At 41.4% G+C, this 20,667-nt stretch overlaps 1 protein-coding gene and 1 long non-coding RNA gene across 11 annotated transcripts in view; one reads left to right on the top strand and one right to left on the bottom strand.

Annotated features, from left to right (window-relative positions):
• PLEKHA7 (pleckstrin homology domain containing A7) overlaps positions 1-13,053 on the bottom strand; it is a 151,608-nt gene extending 138,555 nt beyond the window's left edge. For 8 of the 9 annotated variants that reach the window (XM_040558529.1, XM_040558532.1, XM_040558533.1 and 5 more), the window contains exons 1-3: positions 11,283-11,427; positions 11,101-11,177; positions 10,939-10,996 (exon numbers count right to left, since the gene is read on the bottom strand). In XM_040558529.1, coding sequence (XP_040414463.1) covers positions 10,939-10,996; positions 11,101-11,177; positions 11,283-11,365 — 218 coding nt within the window. In that variant the 5' untranslated portion in view covers positions 11,366-11,427. Of the gene's footprint in view, positions 1-10,938; positions 10,997-11,100; positions 11,178-11,282; positions 11,428-12,933 lie in introns of those variants that run through there. The other variant, XM_040558537.1, reaches the window with a different exon arrangement.
• On the top strand, positions 11,535-20,087 carry LOC121070834. 2 transcript variants are annotated; one of them, XR_005820257.1, is made up of 4 exons: positions 11,535-11,717; positions 11,928-12,029; positions 15,682-16,699; positions 17,496-20,087. It is a non-coding gene; the product is annotated as an uncharacterized LOC121070834 (long non-coding RNA). The 2 variants fall into 2 exon arrangements; XR_005820256.1 differs by having other exon boundaries at positions 17,493-20,087.
• The last annotated feature ends 580 nt before the right edge of the window (positions 20,088-20,667 follow it).

The raw sequence follows: 20,667 nt of genomic DNA, 5'->3' as shown, positions 1-20,667 counted from the left end.
TGTAAGCTTTGATATACTTGCAGAGGTCAGCAGATTTCTACATATCTCTAGAACCAAGAAACCTTGTGACAGAATACTTAAGAACTTGGTTAAATTAATCAAGCATAAAATTGTGCTTAATTTATTTTATCTTTTCACCTATGCATTTTACAAAATGCTGAAATTCACTAAGAACAGCATTCTCAGCATGTTTCTTTAAATCGGTTTCACCTAAAACCATTAAGCAGACCTGATAACAGGGGAAAAAAATGTTCATTATCAGTACCAGAACTCCTAAAGGTGAGATGAAATGACAGAAGGTTAATTTAGCATTAACTTAAAAAAAAATGTCGACATTGAACTTTATTCCTAATCTGACTGTCTGCATTGCCCAGGTTTGGAATCATCAGCTCATTAATAGAACTTCCTATTGTGCTTCTAATCATGTAAATCTTAAAAATTCATCAAGAATAAACCATCTGAAATTTTCTCTCTACAGGAAACAAACATAATACTCACTAACAGGCCATTAACAGTAAAAATGTATTTTTTCCTACACCCACATAAAAAAATGTAATAGGCTTATTTACAATGTATCTCATCATAGTTACAGAAACCACTCTGGAAAGAGCTGTATGACAGCCTAAACAAATCTCCAAGCCTTCTCATCTCCCCATATAAACAAAATTCCCTTCCGTACATTAATAATTCAAAAAGTCTTCTTGCTTTATTCCTTACATCACTTAAAAACACAATCTGCATCTGCTTTTTTAAAAAAAAAACAGATTTCAGGCAGTGCTTCATTCAACTTCTACATCACCTTTTTCTTGAACTTCTGTTGTCTTCCTACCACACTGACACAGGAAGTGCACGCTGGTAATCAGAGACGCCCCTTAAAGGGCGTAGTTAAAAGGCCTTAACTGTAGTTCTCTAATTAGGTCTGTCAAGGAAGACAAACTGTAAAAACTGAACTCCTGTTGGCATCTGTAGATCCTTTCCCTGTGACTGCTGCTCTTGTGGTGAGGGAATAGAAAATTCACGTTATTCTCATAAAGAAACTTTAACTTCCCCCTTGGTTTCCCTCTTCAGCCCTCTTTATTTATCAATACCATAAAACTGGTTATTTGCAACTAATTCAAAGCAAAGCTTTCCAACCCTCTCACATCATTAAATTCTACATCCTGTCCACCAGTCAAGAATTTGTTCTCCTCAGAGGTGGCAGATACATACATACATATACGTATTTTTATATATATACACACACACATCGTTCATGCCTTCATCCGTGCCTGCTCATCTTCTCCTGCAGCTTCCAGACCTTCTCATTACCCGGGTATCCATCCCCAAGCTACCAGAACCACAGATTTGACCAGTGAAACAACGAGCATGTCAAGCACAAGAGCTGACTCTTACATCTACAGAAACAGTAAAACACTGAGATTCCTTACAAGCAATACTGATGCAGCAAAAGTTGCAGAAAGTTGCTTAGGTGTTGGCTGTTTTTAATTTTGTTTTCCTGAGGCCACTTTAAATCCCCCAGGAACTCTCTTTGAAATAGTCTATAGTATGCAACACAAACACGGCTTCTGAATTTCACACCAACCGACCACATACTGAAGAACATGCCACAAACGTGATGGTCAAAAACATGAGTACTGGTTTACTTCTTCATCACATGGCATTGCCAGACAGCTCAGTAATTCACTTTTCTTTCCCCCACTCCGTTGTTTCAATATTTCCTTAGACAACCCAATACTCTCCAAGAGTATGGAAATGCGACTCGCAAGAAAGCCTTTGTCCGAGAGGCAGATGCCCAGCTTCTCAACTCAGCTAGCTTTAAGAGCAAAACAAACAGGCAGTGACCCTAAAGAATGTTACACTGATATTAACACTTGGTAAGTAAAGATGCATCACTTCGCATTTTAACTGAGAACTCTAAGTACACTGTCAAACAAATACATCAAAGCCTGATTTGATGCCTGTAATGTATTTATCAAAATAGTTTCATATGATGATTTCACACGAGATAAGTAAAAATAAGTCACTGGTCTTTTTTAAAACAAAATTTTTATAAGTGAGCTTGAACTGAGACTCACTCCATGACTAACTGGACCAGCAAAAGGAAGGGGATCAGGCTACTCAAAATTGAATACTGAGACAACACGCACAGTGTTGAAGGAATAAGTCTCATCACTCTCTGAAAAAGTTTCAGATATTCTCCCAATCTCCAGAAAAATATGAAGAAAATATTAATGCTGCTTTCCCAATCGATGAAAATGACATATAGTGAATCACACTCATTAGTACAGTTCTGTCTGCAGACGTGCAGACACTGATAAAATAGAAAATTTATTACTCTAAGTATTTGGATAAGTCCCATTTTCTTTCCCTTTGATCCAAAGTAGGCATTGAACTTGAGCATCAAGAAATTAACCCTCAGAGCCCACACCTAAAACACCTAAAAAAACAGCTTTTAAGGACACCTATTAAAAAAAAAAAAAAAAAAAAGACATTGGCCTTTTGGCTTCTGATCTACACAGGCTGATAAACAAACGCAGTCCCTCCAGCTTTTCTGTGCTCTCCATGATGTTAACACCAACATCTTAAGTTCACCAAAATGAGTCAGCCTTCCACACAGAGAAAGGGTTGAGAAACACTGCAGTTAAAAGCAAGTTAAAAGCAAGTTCCTGCTCAAGCATTTGGCTAGTTTGAAGACTAATGTGAAACTATGACATTTTGAAACAAATATGTGGCTTGCAAAAAGCCAGTAGCCCTACATTTTTTTCAGATAAAATAAAGTAGAAACTTACGAGCAGCTTTGCTGCTTAGTCATATTTGACAGTCCCGGTCTAAACAGAGCTGCCGGTAAATCACCTGCATGTTGCAACACCAGTGCACGTTTACAGAATGCTCAGTACTCTCTTCTTAGATCAGGATATTTGGCCTCTAGGAAGTAAATAAAGGGTAGTAATAAATGTCTTGGCTTGACACAGCATTGTAAATATGATTTAGTATCACACAAATTCTTCATTTCAGCAGTGTATCCAGAACTCATTCAAAACTTTCTGGCATTTGTGGTTGTATTTTTTTAAGCTAAAGATAAATCCATCAGAGATACAGATAGGCAACAAGGAAAACAAAGGCTTAAAGGAAGAAACCTTCAGGAAGAAAAGCACATACCTACTACCTACTGGCAACAAGCTTTTCTACCTGTCTAGACAAGTCAGTGATGTTCTTGCCAAGTACTACGTGGCAGACACCCAAAAAAAGAAGGGTTGGGAGCTTAACCAGATTCTTTTTGGTTTTTAACTTCTTTAATTAGAAATTTGCTTCTAAGGACAATATCTCAAAGCAGAAGTTTTAGAACTGTCTAATAATGCTGCAGGAAAAGACAATTAAGCTACAAATAAAATGAGGTTTTAGCCCCATCTTTTATCATTATGCAAGCCAAGGTCATAAAAGAAATTAGAAAGCACATCTAGAAGGCAAAGTCAAAACCAATTAGATTTAGCAGTAAATTTGAATGTACCGTCATATTGGATAGAATCAAACATGATGTTAAGTACATGTGACACTACATTATTCCAGCTGGTCCTTGCAGGGATGCAGCATAACAGTACTAAAGCAGTATACTTAGTCTGTACCAATGAAATGTAAATGTTCGAGATGATGGCATACTTTGATCAATAGTGAGATAAAAACTCACTTTAGTGTAACCCATCTGCAACAAATGGAAGGATTCGAAAATGTAGGGCACAGAACCAGGGGGAAAAACCTGCACCTATGTACTTCAAAGCACACACACACGCTTCTCCCTTCACCAAAGCACTTGCTAAGACTGTTTAGCATCACCAGACTCATCTGTAAAATGTACTTTTTTGTTATCCATTATAAAATGCAAAGATATCTTGTATGATATATTTGTCCACAAATCAGTAAAGTCCTTTTAACTAGGTCCACTTGCTAGAGAGTTCAATGGTTACTGATAGGTTGATAAAGCAAACTTCTTCAACAAAAGATGTACTGTTAATATCAAAATTCTGCTGTTCCAAATATGTTAAATTATCTTTTTTTGATAGATGAGTAATAAACTAAACAAAATTAGAAGCGTTGAATAGATTATCTATTTCTTCACCCGATGCAGTAGACATACTACACACTTCTAACATCAGTCTAAAATGTAACACAAGATGACAAAAACATTTTTTAAGGCTAAATCTAAACCTGTATGTTACAATTGTGTTTATTTTTAGTCTTAACATTTCAGTGAGACTTTCAGAAGCACTGAAACCCTCACTGCAACATACCTCAAACACATGCACATGTTCAGGTGCCCACAGACTCAGCAAGTGCAGAAGTGGATCCTGCTTCAGGAATCAGGCTGAATGACTCAAGTGTGGTTTTGACAGATTCATGTTAAAGGAGCTGAACATGTGCCAAAATAGGTGGGGATTTGGGAAGAATGATTTCACAGGCAAAGAGGATGCCAGCAGCTCTGAAGAACCAAATCTTACCCTGCTTTCTGAGCTACAACACATCAGTCAAATAACCCCAACCAGGACAAAAGAACATTCCTGTTTCCCACACAAACTTTACCTGTCAGAAGCACTCAACGCCAAAACGACATCTCAACTAAGTGGGAATTATGCTGGAAATGTCATTTAAAGGAGGTCTTGTTGGTGTCTTCAGGTAGCCAAAATTCAGTTTTCCCAACAATTAAGCGTGTCTTTTGGAAGAAGGGCAAATGGGGATAGACAAACCCAGCTAAGTAGTTCTGGTGCAGCCTTGTTTAAAAACAAACAAAACCTGGGGCCTCCCCCGTACACTCCTTGCCCCCCCAGGAACGCACACGATGTTCCTCTTGGTACACGCCGCTGAATCAAACCACACACGGTGTTTGCCTTCTGCAGAGCTCCAACCCTGCTCTTCCAAAGGGCGCCCTGCAATTCAGGCTGCACCCACGTCCCCTCTTCCCTTTGGCTGAGAGCTAAGGACAGAGTGCTTCTGCTGCCTGCAGCCCTGAGCCACCCCTGCCTTAGCACAAACCCATCAGCGCTTACTTCACTCTTTAATGAGCAGTCTCCCATTGTAACTGCTATCAAAACGGACACATTTCCCCAACTTGAACAGAACGTAGGTGCTGTATTTGCCCAGCACGTCCAGCGTTCCCATCTGGGTTTTGTTCACCATCCAGGAGAATACAGTTGATTAAACTAGCTGCATGATCAAGCTTGGAGCTGGAGAGCAAAGGACAACAGGATACAGAGAAACAGTTGCAAGCAATACAATTTCCTTTTTTATACAGATCTTTTTTCCCTCACTGTCCAAACAGATCACTTTTCCAATCATAAATTTAAAACAAAAAAAATCCAAAAAGCCACCATGGGTTCACCCAGCAGCTTTTCCCTTGCTGCCCCATTTCCTGCCAGTGAACCAGCAGAGGCCGCTGAAGACCGTCTCTGCTCCTGCAGAGCTGCAGGATGGGACAGCTTTCTCTACCCTTACATTCCACAGCAAAACCCAGTTCTAGCGTTTTTCTTCCGCCTGTAAATTTATGATCTGTTTCTCCACCCATATACAAATTACTCTGATGAAGTCCAATCCCCTCAAGAGCAACTCTGAGCTCTTGGAGCCGCTCATGACCTACAGACTGCTGCATACACTCCCTAGCGAGCTTTATCCAAACCAGAGCCTCAGCTGGTGCTGTGGAACCAGACGTTTCTTTCCACAAAAGTTTCTCCACGACACTTTAGAACACGCACAGCCCCTGCACTTTGCCAGAGACTACCCTCCAATGCTCTAATGGTGGTGACAGCTTGTGCTTTGGTTGGGTAAGTGGGCACATGGTCCCAGCTACAAAATTTATTTCCACTTGAGGAGCTCCACGCAACTCAAACTGGCAATGCAGAGCAAGGACAGAGTGAAGTACTTCACTCTGGCCAGCTCCTTGCAGGTGGATTTCACACCACTTTGTACTTACTTACACACTAATTGAAACCTTTTATGTAAGCACTGGTCCAAAAACCACAAAGAACATCTTCTGTTTCAAAGATCTCATCATGAGGGATGTCACTACTCCTCATTCACAGGAGTTAAGTGCTCCAATACCTTCTACTTCTATAGCAATAGCCACCACAGGAAACACGATAAGAAAAAACAAACAAACATGCATTTAGAGCAGGCCATGGCATCCATGCAGTAAGTAGTCCTTTAGCCCACCTAGACAGCCACTAAAACGCAGCAGCCTTTGACATTCTACTAGGAACTGGGAAGACATCAATTTCTGCAGGGCAAAAGAAACATGTTGATTACATTTATTAATGAGATTATAAAACAATCTTCTCAGATAATCACAATGGCTGAACTCAATCCAGATGGTCTCTTCCCCTTCCGCCTCCTACGATTAAATAATCATTACCTGGGTATCATCTACAGCCCACATGAAGTGAATCCAAGCTCCGGTATGGTTTCCAGTGACAAGGTATCTGAATGGATGCGTTTAGAGAACAGAACCACAGCTACGAACACAGGCTTCAATTGGGTGCTCACTAATTCCCCTTTTTAATATTTCCAAATGCTTGAAACCACATACCGTGTACCTTTCTATACACAATAAAAGCTTTAAAAAAAAAGAAAAAAAAGGCTCATTATGCAAACAGTTACAGACTTTTGCTACAAACAATGGCCCTTAAAATGGCCCTTAAAAATGTCTCTTGTACATCCACTGCTACCTGACGAAGATCCCAAATTGCATATGGTTCACCTCAAAACTGATTTCAGGAATCAGTCAAAGGGCTAACTTTGGCTATTTAAGTGCCCATTTCCACGTGCTTGTGCCTAACTTCAAGCTACACTTTGAATGCAGTATTACCTTTGTGACATGCAGTATTATTTCGGCATTCTAAAACAACCTCCACAGCTTGCAGTATGCTTTTTAAATATATTTTAATACAAGTCTGCCAGGTATTAACAGTGGAAGAACAGATCCTTTTACATACATAGACATCTCAATCTTTCAAAGCTGTAAGAAGGTAACTAAAAAGGATTCTAGATTTTCGGTGCCTTTCAACTTCCCAAAGTCTTTTGGATGATCAGAAAAAGACAACAAGCAAATTGAAACAAAAGCTTGAACTATAATGCATACATGTACTGTTTTTGCATCACCTATATTTTTCCTTGCGTGTCACAACTCCTTCCCCCAAAAGCATCTGCTAGCCGTGCTTCATATCGGCAACCCAGCTACCTGAAACAACCCTAGCAAGTGTTGTAAATTGTCGTTCAATCCCACATATGTTCAAAAACGTTCTTTCTGTAGCAACTCCAACATAAAGCAGCTGCTCAACATACACAACATATTTCAGAAACATCAGAAGAGAAAACAGAACAGGACAAAGAGAGAGGTGAAAGAGTAATGCAAGCCGTTCTCGGCTCGTGAAGTCAGGAAAGGTGCCTGTCATACTGTTAGACAAAGCAACACCCGGTCCTAGGAGCACTCCTAAATCAATATTCCTGTTCAAGTGGATCAAAGGCTGGCATGCTAAGCAAATTGAATACTCCATTTCTGGGGTTAAAAAAAAAAAAAAGTTAAATTGCTGTTTTTCGCACATTCTTGTCATCCAAAGAAGAGAGGAAATAAGTCATACAGACAAAAAAAAAGTCTCACAGTTCAGGCAAAGGTGACGAAATTGCAACCTTTCGTTACAGGTATCTATACTGAGTAGAGCTGAGCATGCCATGACTCTATTTGATTAACAAAGATGTTGAGGTTATGTATACAGAAAGACATAAAGCTGCATATAAAGTTATCCCATTTTCTCCTTAGGGCAAGCTGTTTAAGTTGCAAATAAGCTGCAAAAGTGTGATTTTACTGAAACTACCAAATGGAGATCCAGAAAGATCAGTGTACACGTCATTTATTTAATGATTTAGTGATTTCAGTACAAAAGGCAGGACTACCCCGACAGGGTTTGCCACTATCAAGAAAACCTGAAAAATAATCAGTACAGTCATTCAGGAAGACTTGGATGGGCAGCACCGGGAAGAACTAGAATGAAGCTTCATACATGACTTCCCAACAGAAATTACAGTCCTAAAAGTAAAAGCAGCAAAGGAAAGGAAGGCTCTAGATGTATCAGTCAGTTGGCAGCATTCACATGTGCTGTCAGTGTGGGTGTCTGCCCCAAAAAGGCAAACAAGCTCAAACACAGAAAGCTGAGAAATTTGTAAAGCCAAGAAAGCACTTTTGTTGTTTGAGACTCACAAAAGCTCATTCCAGTATACAACTCAGCTCGCTCACATGCAGCAAGGATGACTTCATACTGCAAGAGGTGCAGAGGACTACAGATAATTCACCAGATGGAGAGCCCTTTTTAGGGGACTGGACAAAGAACCTGGCTTACTTACTTGAGCAAAACAAGACTAAGAAGGCATGCAATTTCATACAAACATCTTATATAAATAACCAAAGGGAAAATAGTCCCCTTTCCCCCCCACCCCAATGTACAGGACAGCTGCTAAACTATCAAACAGCACTGGCACAAAACAAACGAAAAACAGATTATAAACCAGAGCACATCAATTCAGAAAGCTCCTACCCATCCTACCCCCTGGAAATTTCAGAGCTCCCAGCATGGGGAAAGGGGAGAAGCAGCTTAACTGGTTTCATTAAGCTTGACCAGCTTATAAACCTTTGTTTTACTACATGATGTTTTGAGACTGTCCATAGTACTGAAGGAAAGAATAAATACATGGAAGTAAATAGACACAGAAACCGTTGATTTTTAAAATGAAAGACAGCTCACATCTAACATTTCGTCTAGCATTTTGATTACTAACGCACTAGAAATTAGTTATATAAGCGAAGTTAGTCTACGTATATTTAAATGTTTGATAACATGTCCCAGGGGAAATTATTTAAAATAGGAATAAGACTTAAAAGATACATAAAGAAATTGATCAACAAGAAAGTTACAACGGGTTGCACCCAAGTGGAAATTGTCACAGGAGACAGTGGTTACTGTAGCATTCCTCCTAGCCCCATTCAATAAATTATTAATCAAGGAGTGAGAATTAAGTACGTGCTCACAAAATTTCTGTGGATGACACCAAACTGGAAACTATCACAGGTACAGAGAACTGGATAGTTAAAGAAGAGCCCATGGGTTTTGTGGACTAGAATGCTAGTAAATAGTATTTAATAGTACGACGTGAAATCATGCATTTACGGACCAGTAACCTTTTCTGTAAGCTCAGAACTCATCACGTGGAAGCAACATAGGAGGAACACACAGAGCAATGAACTGTGGAAATCCTTGTGTAAGGATGCTGATGCTTACACGAGCAAAAGAGGAGCTCAGCACGTCCACGTAAAAAAAACTCCAGAGTAATTCCACTCTGAGATGGAAACAGAGAGGCTGGAACTGTCCTGGGGGAATTATCACTGCTGACAAGGATACTGCATCAGGTGAATTGTTGGTCTGAAATAGTACAGACGAACTGATTTCTGTCAAAAATTGCTGTTGCCCCTCGCAAAATATTTTCTTGACTGAAGAGGACCAACTTTAACTTTTATTTATCTCTGTAAAATACACGCTCCTTTCCAAATTTCATTTCCTGCAGCAATTCCAACTCAAGCTAAAGAATGTTATTAGTGCAAGTTATGACAATGCACTGCACACAAGTGTAATTTAATGGATCTGAAATTAAAAGTTTTGTAATTGCCTGACAATCAAGATCCAAGAACACTCTTCCAAATAGAGCAGCTGGGAAAAGGAACCGTAAGCTGATCTAAAAATTGCTTCAGTAAACTTTTGGACAGGATAGAGGAACAAATGGGTGTATTCCTGAGAAGTAGTAGTTCGTGTTTCTGTATTTGTGTAAAGGATCTGTTTACACTACACTGACAGCCTGGATAGGTACCATATTTTAGGGTTCCACTGGCCACCTGTGGAACCAGGAGGACTTTCATTCCTTTCTTTCAAGGCACTAGACGTTGGCTGCAGTTTAAGAGCAGCTGCCATACACAGTATCCAGCCGTGCCCCAGTGCCGTGCTGCTATCTCGCGTTCACAAGCTGAAGGCAAACCTAACTGCCCGGCACCCTGAGGGCTCCCTGGGTCAGCAGTGCCTGGCTTTTTCCTGCTTTGCAGTGGGGCCTGATGCATGTTTTCAGATCACCTGGACTTGTGTTTAACAAACTTCCTACTACTGGAGGTATTCCAGATGCTTTCGGTCAGTCAATCCTTCCTTCTCCTGGCACAGGGCGGTTTTGAAGTTTGACCTTTACTGTAAACCTCAGGTTTGTCAAAGGTTTTGGGGCACGCTCTGGCTTATCAAAACTGAACGTCTGTCACATGGGTGCCAGCAGTGGCCTGGGTTACTGTAACAGCCCCGTACTGAAACAGCAAGATACTCTGAGCATCTTCCAGCCCGTTATGGTTAGTTTCCTGGAACTCATCTTACTTTTAGACTTCCCTAGGAAAACGCAAAGGCACTGCAGGTGACACACAACCACTTACCCACAGCACCTCCGCGTTTAACCGACCTGACCGAACCCCGACCTTCACCGCAGCGCTCATGAGTGTAGGTTTGCATTCACGTTTTTGAAGGAGGCTCCCCGGGGCACCCTGTTTCGCTGCAGCATCCCTGCAGCTCACACCAGCGGCAGCCCCGGGGCCCGGCTCCGCACCGCACCGGATCTCCGCGGGGCCACGCGCCTTAACCACCCGGAGGTCGGGGCGAGGAGCGAACAAAGCCCCGAGCTGGCAACCGCGGGGGGGGGCAACCTGTTGCCGGGAGCGGCGAGGCCGCCGCCGCTCAGTGCCGGGCCCGGGCCGCTCCCTGAGGGCTGCCCGCCGGGCTGAGGCGCCCCCCCGGGTCGGGTCGGGTCGGGTCGGGTCGGGTCGGGTCGGGTCGGGTCTGTCCCGCCCCGCGCCCCCCGCCGCCCCACTCACTCACTCACTCGATGAAGTAGCTGGCGCCCTCCTCCGAGAAGCCCTCCTCCCAGCCGCGGGGCAGGTCTGCGGGAGACACAGAGAGAAAGGGGGAAGGGGGTGAGGGCTCGGCCCCTCGGAGGGGAGCAGGGGAGGGACACAGACACACGCACGACCCCGAAGGGCCCCACCTGAGCGGATCATGTGGCCGGAGTTGACGGGCTCCCCGGTGCGCGGGTGCAGCCAGGTGGTGCTGCGGGTCAGGTCGCTGCGGGGGGAGAAGCAGACAACATGCACCTGTTAGCGGCGGGCGGGCAGCGAGCGGCCCCTCCCCGCCGCCCCTCGCCCCCCGTCCCTCCCGCCGCCCCCTTACTCGATGAAGAAGACGCGGCCGTCCCTGCAGACGCCGTAGGACCAGTGCTCAGGTAGCGCGTCCCGCCCCACCGCCGCCGCCATGTTCGCCGTGCGCGCAGCCAGGCGGCCGGCCGGCCGGGGAGGGGGTGCGGGCCGCCGGCCGCCGCTCGGCGCCCAGTGCCCGACCCTGCTCGGCAGCGCCCCCGCGGCCGCCGGAGGCGCGGCGGCTCGGCCCGGCCCGGCCCGGGCGAGGGGCGACGCCTCCCGCCCGTCAGCAGGAGAAGGAGGGCGCCCGCCCCGCGGGGCTGAGGGGCCGCCGCGGCTTTGTCCGCCGCCGCCCGCGCTGAGGGGAGCGCTTGGAAGGCGTGAGGTGGATGGGGAGTGCGGGTGGGAGCGTGATGTGCCCGGCGGCCTCCCGCCGGCAGGGAGAGGCCGGAGGGAGCGAGATCCTCAGGTAGGAGGGAAGGTGGCCGCGGGGCTGAGAGGGCGCAGTCAGGTAGCGGGTGTCAGCACTGCGCTCGGCTACAGCAGCGAGTGAAGGAAAATGGAGAAAACTGAGGGCACAGCTGTGAGGGAGAACCCGGTAATATGGAGGGGAACAAGGGGAAACTACTGCTTTACAGGGAAAAAACAACGCACGTGTACTTTTTCTTCTTCTACATAGCCAAAAGATGTTATCAGAAGGAAATGGGAGGTATGAAAAGTGGCAGCAATGCACAGAGGGGGGACTTTGCCCTGCTTCACGGGACCTTCAGACAACATGCAGGTATGTGCATCTAGATGGCATCGCGTGGAGCTGTGGCACAGGCAGCCCCTACCAGCTGCTCCTGGCTGCGGTCAGGATGGGTCAGGGCGATACGAGTGTCAGCCCTCCAGCATGGGGAGAGCACGTCGAGCTCCTGGAGGGGCTGCAGCCCGTATGCAGAGCACCAAGAAGTGACTGGGTTAGTCCTTCACCCTTTTTGGCCGCTGGGCATTACCATGAGACATTATGGGAGAAAAGTTGCAAAGTGGTTTGACTTGAGTTACACATAAGGAAACGTGGGTTTAAAGTCCAGTTTGGTGGGGATTTTGTGAAAATCTAGCAGAGTTTTACAGCTGCAGAACTATTTCTAACTTCTACAGACTAATTTCCTTGACATTACGCTATCATATAGTTCTTTCTCAATTTTTCCATCTTCCAGCAATTCACAGAATTTTCACTTATTCTCTCCTGCTTTTTAATCAAGCAGGATGACTTCTAGCCCTTTATCCTGTCTAAGTTTTGATCAGAGCTTCCAAAACCAAAACTTCTGTGCTGCTTTTCTTTGAAACCCCATCAATTTGGAGACATGCTGGTAATATGATTAGAAGTGAATTAACACACAAAGTACCTGTGGTAAGTTCAGTTCTCATGCAATTATACAGTAAATCAAATACTAGTTGCTTAGCGTCATTACATGTGAAATCCGCACAGAAGAGATAAGAATCTCATGCTCTGGAGAGATTAATGTACCTTGATGCCATGGAGCAAATATTTCATTCTCTGTCAGCTGTGTGAACTCATTAAAGTTAGCAGGTAACTCCACCACACTTTGGCCAAATGGATCTCTTCTGTGAATGTGTCCAGACTGCCTTAGAGCCTACATCCAAAACAGCCAGTGGCAAACTCTTCCTGATGCTCATCTTACCCGAAGTGTGTATGAAGAGTTGCCTCCTTTTGGTTGCTTTGAACCCAGCTCTGATTTGATTCCCCTCAGTGCTGGCAATGGAAGAGTCCAACTTCTGCAGGGCCAACGTTAAATTTAGAAGATTCTTTCTTTGCATCAAGTTCGAAGCTCCCTTTTTTCAATTTGTGACCCTTGTCATATTACCAAATCTTGAGCTGATCTATCATAGCGCCTGCAGCATTAGAATACATACATCAGTTAATTTCAGGTAAATGCAGTATTTAAAAGCCATGTTCTATTGTAGTAACATGCAGAGCTCTATTCTAAAATTAAGATCAAAATAAAAACAATCTAAATTCATAAAAGTTCGCAAGCTGACTTGTGTTGGGCTCATCATCAGGAGGCAGGTTTATGGCTTAGAGCAGTGGAGAAAGAATGCCTCCAGGTATCATTCATTTATAAGTTTACCAAATTCTTCTGATTTTTTTTTGACTATTTTTCCTGCTTATAGCTGGTGCTAAAGCTCTAGTTTCAGTTGTCCCTGGCTGACCTCAGCCACTTTTATTTTCTTTTACATATCATTTATTGCTCTTGTAGGGAACTGTCTGGAATATGTCATTCGGAGTTAAATCAGGAGTTTCAGGCCACAGTATCAGGAATTCAGCTAATGGGAATGAAATGTGCTATTCAACAAGATTAAGAGTCTAATAAAAGCTAAGAGTTTCCAGGCTCCCTTTGTTGCTAACTGGATAACCAGAGGAGATATGCTGAGGTCCCCAAATACTGCGGGTTTGAACCCACATTTGGCAGCTTTATCTGAACGCATTACTAGGGTTATTTGTTCTGTCTGCATCCTAAGAAGCACTTTCTCAGATAATTTTTGTTAAGTTTCTTTTGCCTAGGGAGGATGGTAATATATTTAAAAAGGTACACCAAAATCTTTATCTACACTTTGCAACTTCCAGAATAAAATCAAACAACCAAATATGAGCACCCTTTTCCTTTCTTTTCAGACCTTTGCTTTACAGTCCACCTTTATTGATCACCAACATCTCACTCTCATTTCTGTTTTTTTTTTTTTTTTTTTTTCTTCCCGATTCTATATTATTTCCCCTGCCCCATTGAGGTCAGGTTATTTCCCTGCACTTTTTCAACCTTTCATATAACTTTTCAACAAAATATACAGAGAAATCTAGAAATAACACTGGAAATGCTTTGTAAGAACCTCCAACCAAAAAAATCTTGAAGTATGATTTCCATCAGTCACAATTAGATCCAGTGTCTAGGAGGTTACAGAATCACAGCTGGATTTCACACAGTTGGCTGTGTACTCTAATGATCTATTTTCTATTTTTTCTGAGAATTGAGTATAATTGAATTTGATGGTCTTAGAGGTCAAGAGCTGCTGCTGTTTCGGGAAAACTTAACTGAAGTGAGCTACAATACATAGAAAAACCTGCTAGTTATGGCTTTTTCATAATTTTTCATGGTCTGAACATTTTTTAAAGGACAAAGATAACCTATGAAAGGTGAGAGGCCAGTCAGAGGCAGAGCATTTGAGAAGCAATGAATTCAAATTAATGAATTCTGATTAAGAAGGCTCATAAGCCATGTTGTAAAATGTATAATATGCCTGTTAGCGTGATTTGCCAGCTCTGTTCAGAACAGCTGAGAATTAAAATGATAATAAGTTATGTAGTGGTAGAGATTAATTTGGAAGACCATTTTGGAGCAGTTTGCCCAATTCTTTTTCTCATTACACTCAAATATAGGCTGTGCAACTGAATTGTTCTTCAAGATTGTGCAGTGAGATTTCCATCCAGAAGTGACAATTTTTAAGAGACCAGAAATCAAAACCTAAATTCTTACAGGTAGAAGAATATGTTCATCAGACAATAGGGAAAACATGAAAGGTCTTGGAGAAATTAGGCAAACCTGTACTCCAGGAACATTTCTGATACTGTTTTGCCAACATTGCAACACTGTTTCAGGTGATAACAGCATTAATGATTCCAAAAAATAGCACAATAAGAATAACAGGTTTGCCTATCTCTAGGCAACTCAAGGAAACATGTTGAGGTCCCCGATTACTATAAGTTTGAACCCACAGAAATGGTAGACTTCAAACACTTAAAGACACTTCCTGGTAGGGTCTCTTCAAAAAGAATTATAAAGAAAAAAGGAGACCATTTGCCATTGATTACCTAATGTCAGTATCTCAGTGCAGAATAAAAATATTAGTGGCATCAATGGGGCTCTTCAATAACCTGAGAAATCAAAAAAGGCCATGCAAAGCTAGAACCCATGCCATGCCGTATGATTACAGAATACCATAAAGAAAAAGATCAAGCATGCTGACAGTTTTTTGTTTTTTAAGTCCGAGATACAAAAATTGCTTTCATCAGGAAGATGGCCAATAAAAAATATTTAACGCAGACAAAAATACTACCTTATTAGGTATGAGAAGCAAATAAGAAAACAGAAATATCTTTTTTTTTCCAAAATAAAAATATAGTATTTTTTTAAGTACATATCAATCAATTGTATTCCCTGTTCACCCATTTTAGGGTGAATATTAATTATCTTGATTTATACAAGGATAAATTTGAAGATAGATACTGCATAGAAAATTTCCCAAATGTAATTTTCAATAAAATAGATTAAGTAGGAATATGTCATGATATTCTCTTTATCACCAGTTTTTAAAGGCTGGTCCAGACAAAATTTCTGTCAGAGAGATTCTTAGTATTATTTGTTGTTGTTTTCCAGATCAGGAGCTGTGAGCAGATGATCTCACAAGATCCCTTTTAGCCTACCTTTCCAGGAAAACAGAAGCTGATTCAAAATTATAAGTTTTTTAGAAATAAGTGGACATAAAAAAAAAAATTTCATCACCTGCTGCCTACTGAAGAGCACCATTATCAAGTGGCTACCTAGCTCACAGAAAGAATGTGTGGTAACCACATGATCCACAGAAGACAAAAGTCAGGCAAAACATCTGCAAGATGTTGCCTGTTTCCAGCCTAAGTACTTTTCAGGACAGGATTAACATATATCCAAAACCACTATCCAAAGCAAAGTGACAATGGTGGCCTTTTCATGAAGGATATTAGAAAGCATTCAGTTTCAAAAAGATATTAGTAACTGATTGCTTGCAATTCCAAATAAATGTTGAAGAGAACCAGAAAGGTATTGTCACTGATGGATTGCGTTTCATCTTTTTGTAATCATTGATATTAAATGAAACAGATCTTTTGCATTTTGTGGACAGTGCAATTTATGCCATGGGGAAAGTGATGGCAAATATTAGCAAAAGTAAGATTTTTAGAGCCTGCTTCCCTTGCAATAGATTAAGAGGTTACCCTAACTTTCCATGGGACTAGTGTCAGGCAAGAGTGCCGGAAGATAAATAGAGCTCATAAAGCAAGGAAGATTAAATAATGTAAAATCTATTATTGAGGGAATTCCAAATACGGAAAAAGGAATTATTAATTTTCCTGACCACTGGAAAGAATATAAACAAGCTCAAATTGTAACCGCGTTTCCTTTGAGAACATTATGGAGCATGGCAGACATTGCACAAGGGTATTATTCAGGCTTACTGTATCACTATGCAGTATGATCTGACTGATGACTGCACACATGGATCAGCTGAGTCTGTAACACTGCTGAGCAAGACAGATGGGAAAATGACATTGAGAAGGCAACACTCATGCTGCATAACAAATCCAAACTTCTCCTTCCAAAACATGCTGAACTCTCCTAGGAGTAAAACAAAACAAAAAAGGTAACTTTTTAGTCAAATGGTTTTCTATTCCAAAGCACTGTCAGTGTTTAGAATTGTATTCATGCTAAAAGCACCTTTGTGGAATCCAGAAGATAACTTCAAAAGAACTTTACTTGTTTGTGTTTTCCATACAAATCTTCATTTTTTATCCAGCTGATTTACCTTTTAGATACTAATATCTGAATATATATCCAATTACTTTACTCACCTGAATACCGTATTGCCTAGAAATTTTTTATTTCAGGAACCAAGTTAAGCTTGTCCCCTAAAATGCACAAAAATGCATGTGAAAGCAAAAATGAACGAATACATTGCCTAATGACTATGTCAATTTACAATTTTCTGTCACGTGAACTTTTATAGTTACTATATTTAACACAGTCTTATCAGTTCTCTTCAATTTTTTGTTTTTCAATTCCCAAATTCCCAATAATTTGCATACCTCATGCCTAGAATCCTTGAACTAAGTTATACTTCATAATCAATAATTAAACTAATAACAGTCATAATTTTGTCTATGTATCATTCCAAAATAACACAAATGTCTATAGTTATCAGGCTGCACAGTGTTCAAGTTATTTGTAGAAGGGAGAAATACATTAAAAATGCAAAAGAACAATTACATGTCAAAGTACAGGATCATTTCCGGAGATTTAAACAAGATTTATAATGAACAGTTATGGGTCTTTTTCTTACTTTCTTTGGCAAAGGTTGCTGTAGGCCTGACAACACTGAGAAGCACTCAGTTCAACATTTACACATCTGTGTCTGTCAACATATAGTTTTTTCAAAGCAGAGACCTGAAGCCAGTTTCATGTGTGTCATCCCACAGCCATGTGCACATGGGCATGAAGAGGAGATCCTTTGGTAAGAAAAGGGATGAAATAGAAGATGGACATCTCTAATTGACCATCTAAGACTAAAAGCTTAAAATTTGAAATCCAACTATTGAATTTTCTCAAGTTTCCTCACTGACCATGCACTTTCCTCCTGCTCCTTTCCCCAGAATTAGAGACCTCACTTTTCTCTTCTCGGTCAAAGCTTTTTTCCCAGCTTCAAGCCCACCATCCTGTGTAATAGCTCCTGGATGGCATTACCCTCTTCCAGGACCTCTGGCAGCTGTCATGACTATATTTGCCTTTTTGCAACTGCATACCACACCCAGGGCAAGGAGAATGTCACATATTCCCAGTAATCTTCATTATGACCTGTTTTCTAGAGAAACTAAACATCACTGAATTCAATATCTAGGCTCCTCCTGAAGTTTGTTCCTCATCTGCACTGTAAGACTCAAGACACCTCCCTGGAGTCCCCTCAATAACAAAGCCCACACAAATCTCCAGACAAAATTCATTTTTAGCGTCTTCTGCCCAGTCTTTCCAGAAATGTTATTTTCTCAGCAGGCTCATAACTCACCAAGGTCTCAGCCCTCTTTCTAAATGAGTTTTGCCTGGCAGAGCAATCTCTTCTCACAGAGGTCTCCCAGTTCCTTTTTCAAAGACTTCTTTGCAGGAGAATCTAAATTTTGGCTACCTGCTTGTCTCCAGGAGCAGGAGATAATGCAGGGCTAACCAAGCTCTTTGATTTTTCTCACACTGTAAATACTTCATCACAGGTTTCCCAATACCCTACTTTTCTGTTTCTTCCATCTTTCTGTTACAAGCCTAGCAGCCATGACATTTTGCCAATCCTCTGCACCCATTTTTTTTCCCTTCCTATGTTGGACTCTGGTCCTTCCATGGTTTTCCAGTCTCCTGCTACACAGCTGTATCCCTTTCACCCCAGGCTTTGATGGTTTGGAACAGCAATCAGTCAGTTTCTAAAGGCAATGTGATAAAGCATCTCTATGTGAGCATGACAGAGCTAGTAGCTATAGTAACAGAAAAGCATACTTTAAAAAAAATGAAACAAAAATAAAATCCAAGAGAGGTCTCCCATCTTCCCTCTACCCCCAAATATTGCAGGGTTCCCTAAATATACTCCTATGTATCTTTACTTAACTGTATCTCCTCCGTAGCCCAAAACAGGGTGAGACAGAAATAAAACTTTTTTCCCCCCTAGTTTAAGGGCAATGGCCTCACCAGGGAGTCCCAGGAGGAGGCTGGGAGGTTAGCCAGGGTTTGGGAGAGGACGTTTTCCACAGCACAGTGGTGCTGCGCTGCCTGAAGACATCTGTTTGCGTCCCAAAGCAGGAAGGCTGCCTGCCGATGCTGGTGACACAGCTCGCTGTTGCGCAAACCTGGACTGCAGTTTCTGAGAATTCAAAATTTTAAAATAGAAATCGTTTAAAACAGTAACTTTTAAACCAGAAGAGCTTTCTGTGAGTTTTTGAGAAGAGCTCCTGAACCTCACTGCACCGATAAAGGTATTAAAGAAAAGGTGCTTTTTTCAGCACTCATATATTCTTCACTCCTCTAGAACCTGTGTAGGTGGCCTTCCGCAGAAAGGACCAAAATAGACCTGGTGCCTCAGATTACTTTACAGGTCAGCAGGCTGCAAAACGCTGTTCAGTAATTTAGTGCATTTATACATGTCACACCTTTCCATTCTCTCTTTTTAAAATATGAGCGTGGAAAGAGATAAGCAATGCAGGCTCAATTTGCACAAAAAAGATGTTTAGTGAACTCCATATTTTACACAAATTACAAGAAATGAATTTTTTTTTATTTACTGCAGTATCACCTTTCAACAAATTATTCTTTTTTATTTGATATTCCCTTTCTGAGGGACTAAGACTGTTCCATATATCTATTAAATACACGTGTTCATATTTTCAATAAAACCCATCCGAAATAGATTTCCTTTTAATCATTGAAGTAAGTTACCATGCAATTAAGGAGAAAGAATTATATATTTCAGCAAGTTACATCCTAACAACTGGAATATTGTTATACCTGAATCAGTTTTATACTTTGACGTCTTTCCATTGTTATCGTATAATAGTTAAAAATCTCTATGGTTGTTATAAGACGTTGTTATAAATAACCTCTATTATTTAGATATCTGACAGATGTAATCTCTACAAATGATGAATTATATCCCACTTCTTAATTACACAGTCCTCTGAAATCTAATTTAAATAGTAGCTAAGCAGAATAAATACAAAAAAAAAAAAAAAAGCAGTTCGCAAAATGATAAATTCAGGTTTTTGGCTCAGCACTGTAATTTTTCCACAGATGATTTTGCAAAGTATCATCTTTCGCAGTATCTTCTAAGGTCAGCGTAATCTGGATTTACATATTGATTCATTCAGTTTCTATGTCAATCATAACGCAAAAAAATTAATAAAAAGAACAACTCTTAAGTGTTCTTTAGAGACTTAGCAATAATTACTCCCCTGTCATCTCAGTCAAGCAGGTGTCTTTCACATGTTCTGTTTTTCAGGCATAACGACTGTATGTTTCTTTTGGGCACTGCATAGTTTGCAAATCAGTATTTCATTCACTGAGATGTTGATGGCTGCCTTAACAACATACCACACAGGGGTTACACTTGATAAAATTGGAACTGTGTTCTGTCAACAATAATTATGTGGGTGTTTTGCTCGTTTCCTGCCATAGCTGTCCCATGGTAACAGTGTAAAAGCAGCACTCTCCTTAAATACATAAACGAATCCTTACATGACACGTTTCTGGCTCAGGTTTGGCAAAGGCATGGTGAAAACAAAGACTTTTTTGAGAAAACATCACAACTACTCTTCCACTGTATGCAAATCTGTCAGGGACGTGCTAATTCCCAAGTGGAGGGTACAGCTTTGCTGCAGTAACGGCAGCAGCAGGCTGAGGTATTTCCAGAGACAAAACAAGCTAACATTTTCACTTCAGGCCATTCTCCCCACTTTCAGACTAATTTCCAAAGAAATGCCTCAACTGAAGGTCATTATTACAATTAACCCTGCTTTTGAGGCTGTTGTTGCTGCTAAAGCAAATCAGATAAAAACGTTAAAAATTCTACTTTTTATCAGCATT

Source organism: Cygnus olor, chromosome 5 (assembly GCF_009769625.2).
Source record: "Cygnus olor isolate bCygOlo1 chromosome 5, bCygOlo1.pri.v2, whole genome shotgun sequence".
NCBI classification, from domain to species: Eukaryota; Metazoa; Chordata; class Aves; order Anseriformes; family Anatidae; genus Cygnus; species Cygnus olor.
This window is presented reverse-complemented; position numbering and strand designations above follow the sequence as displayed.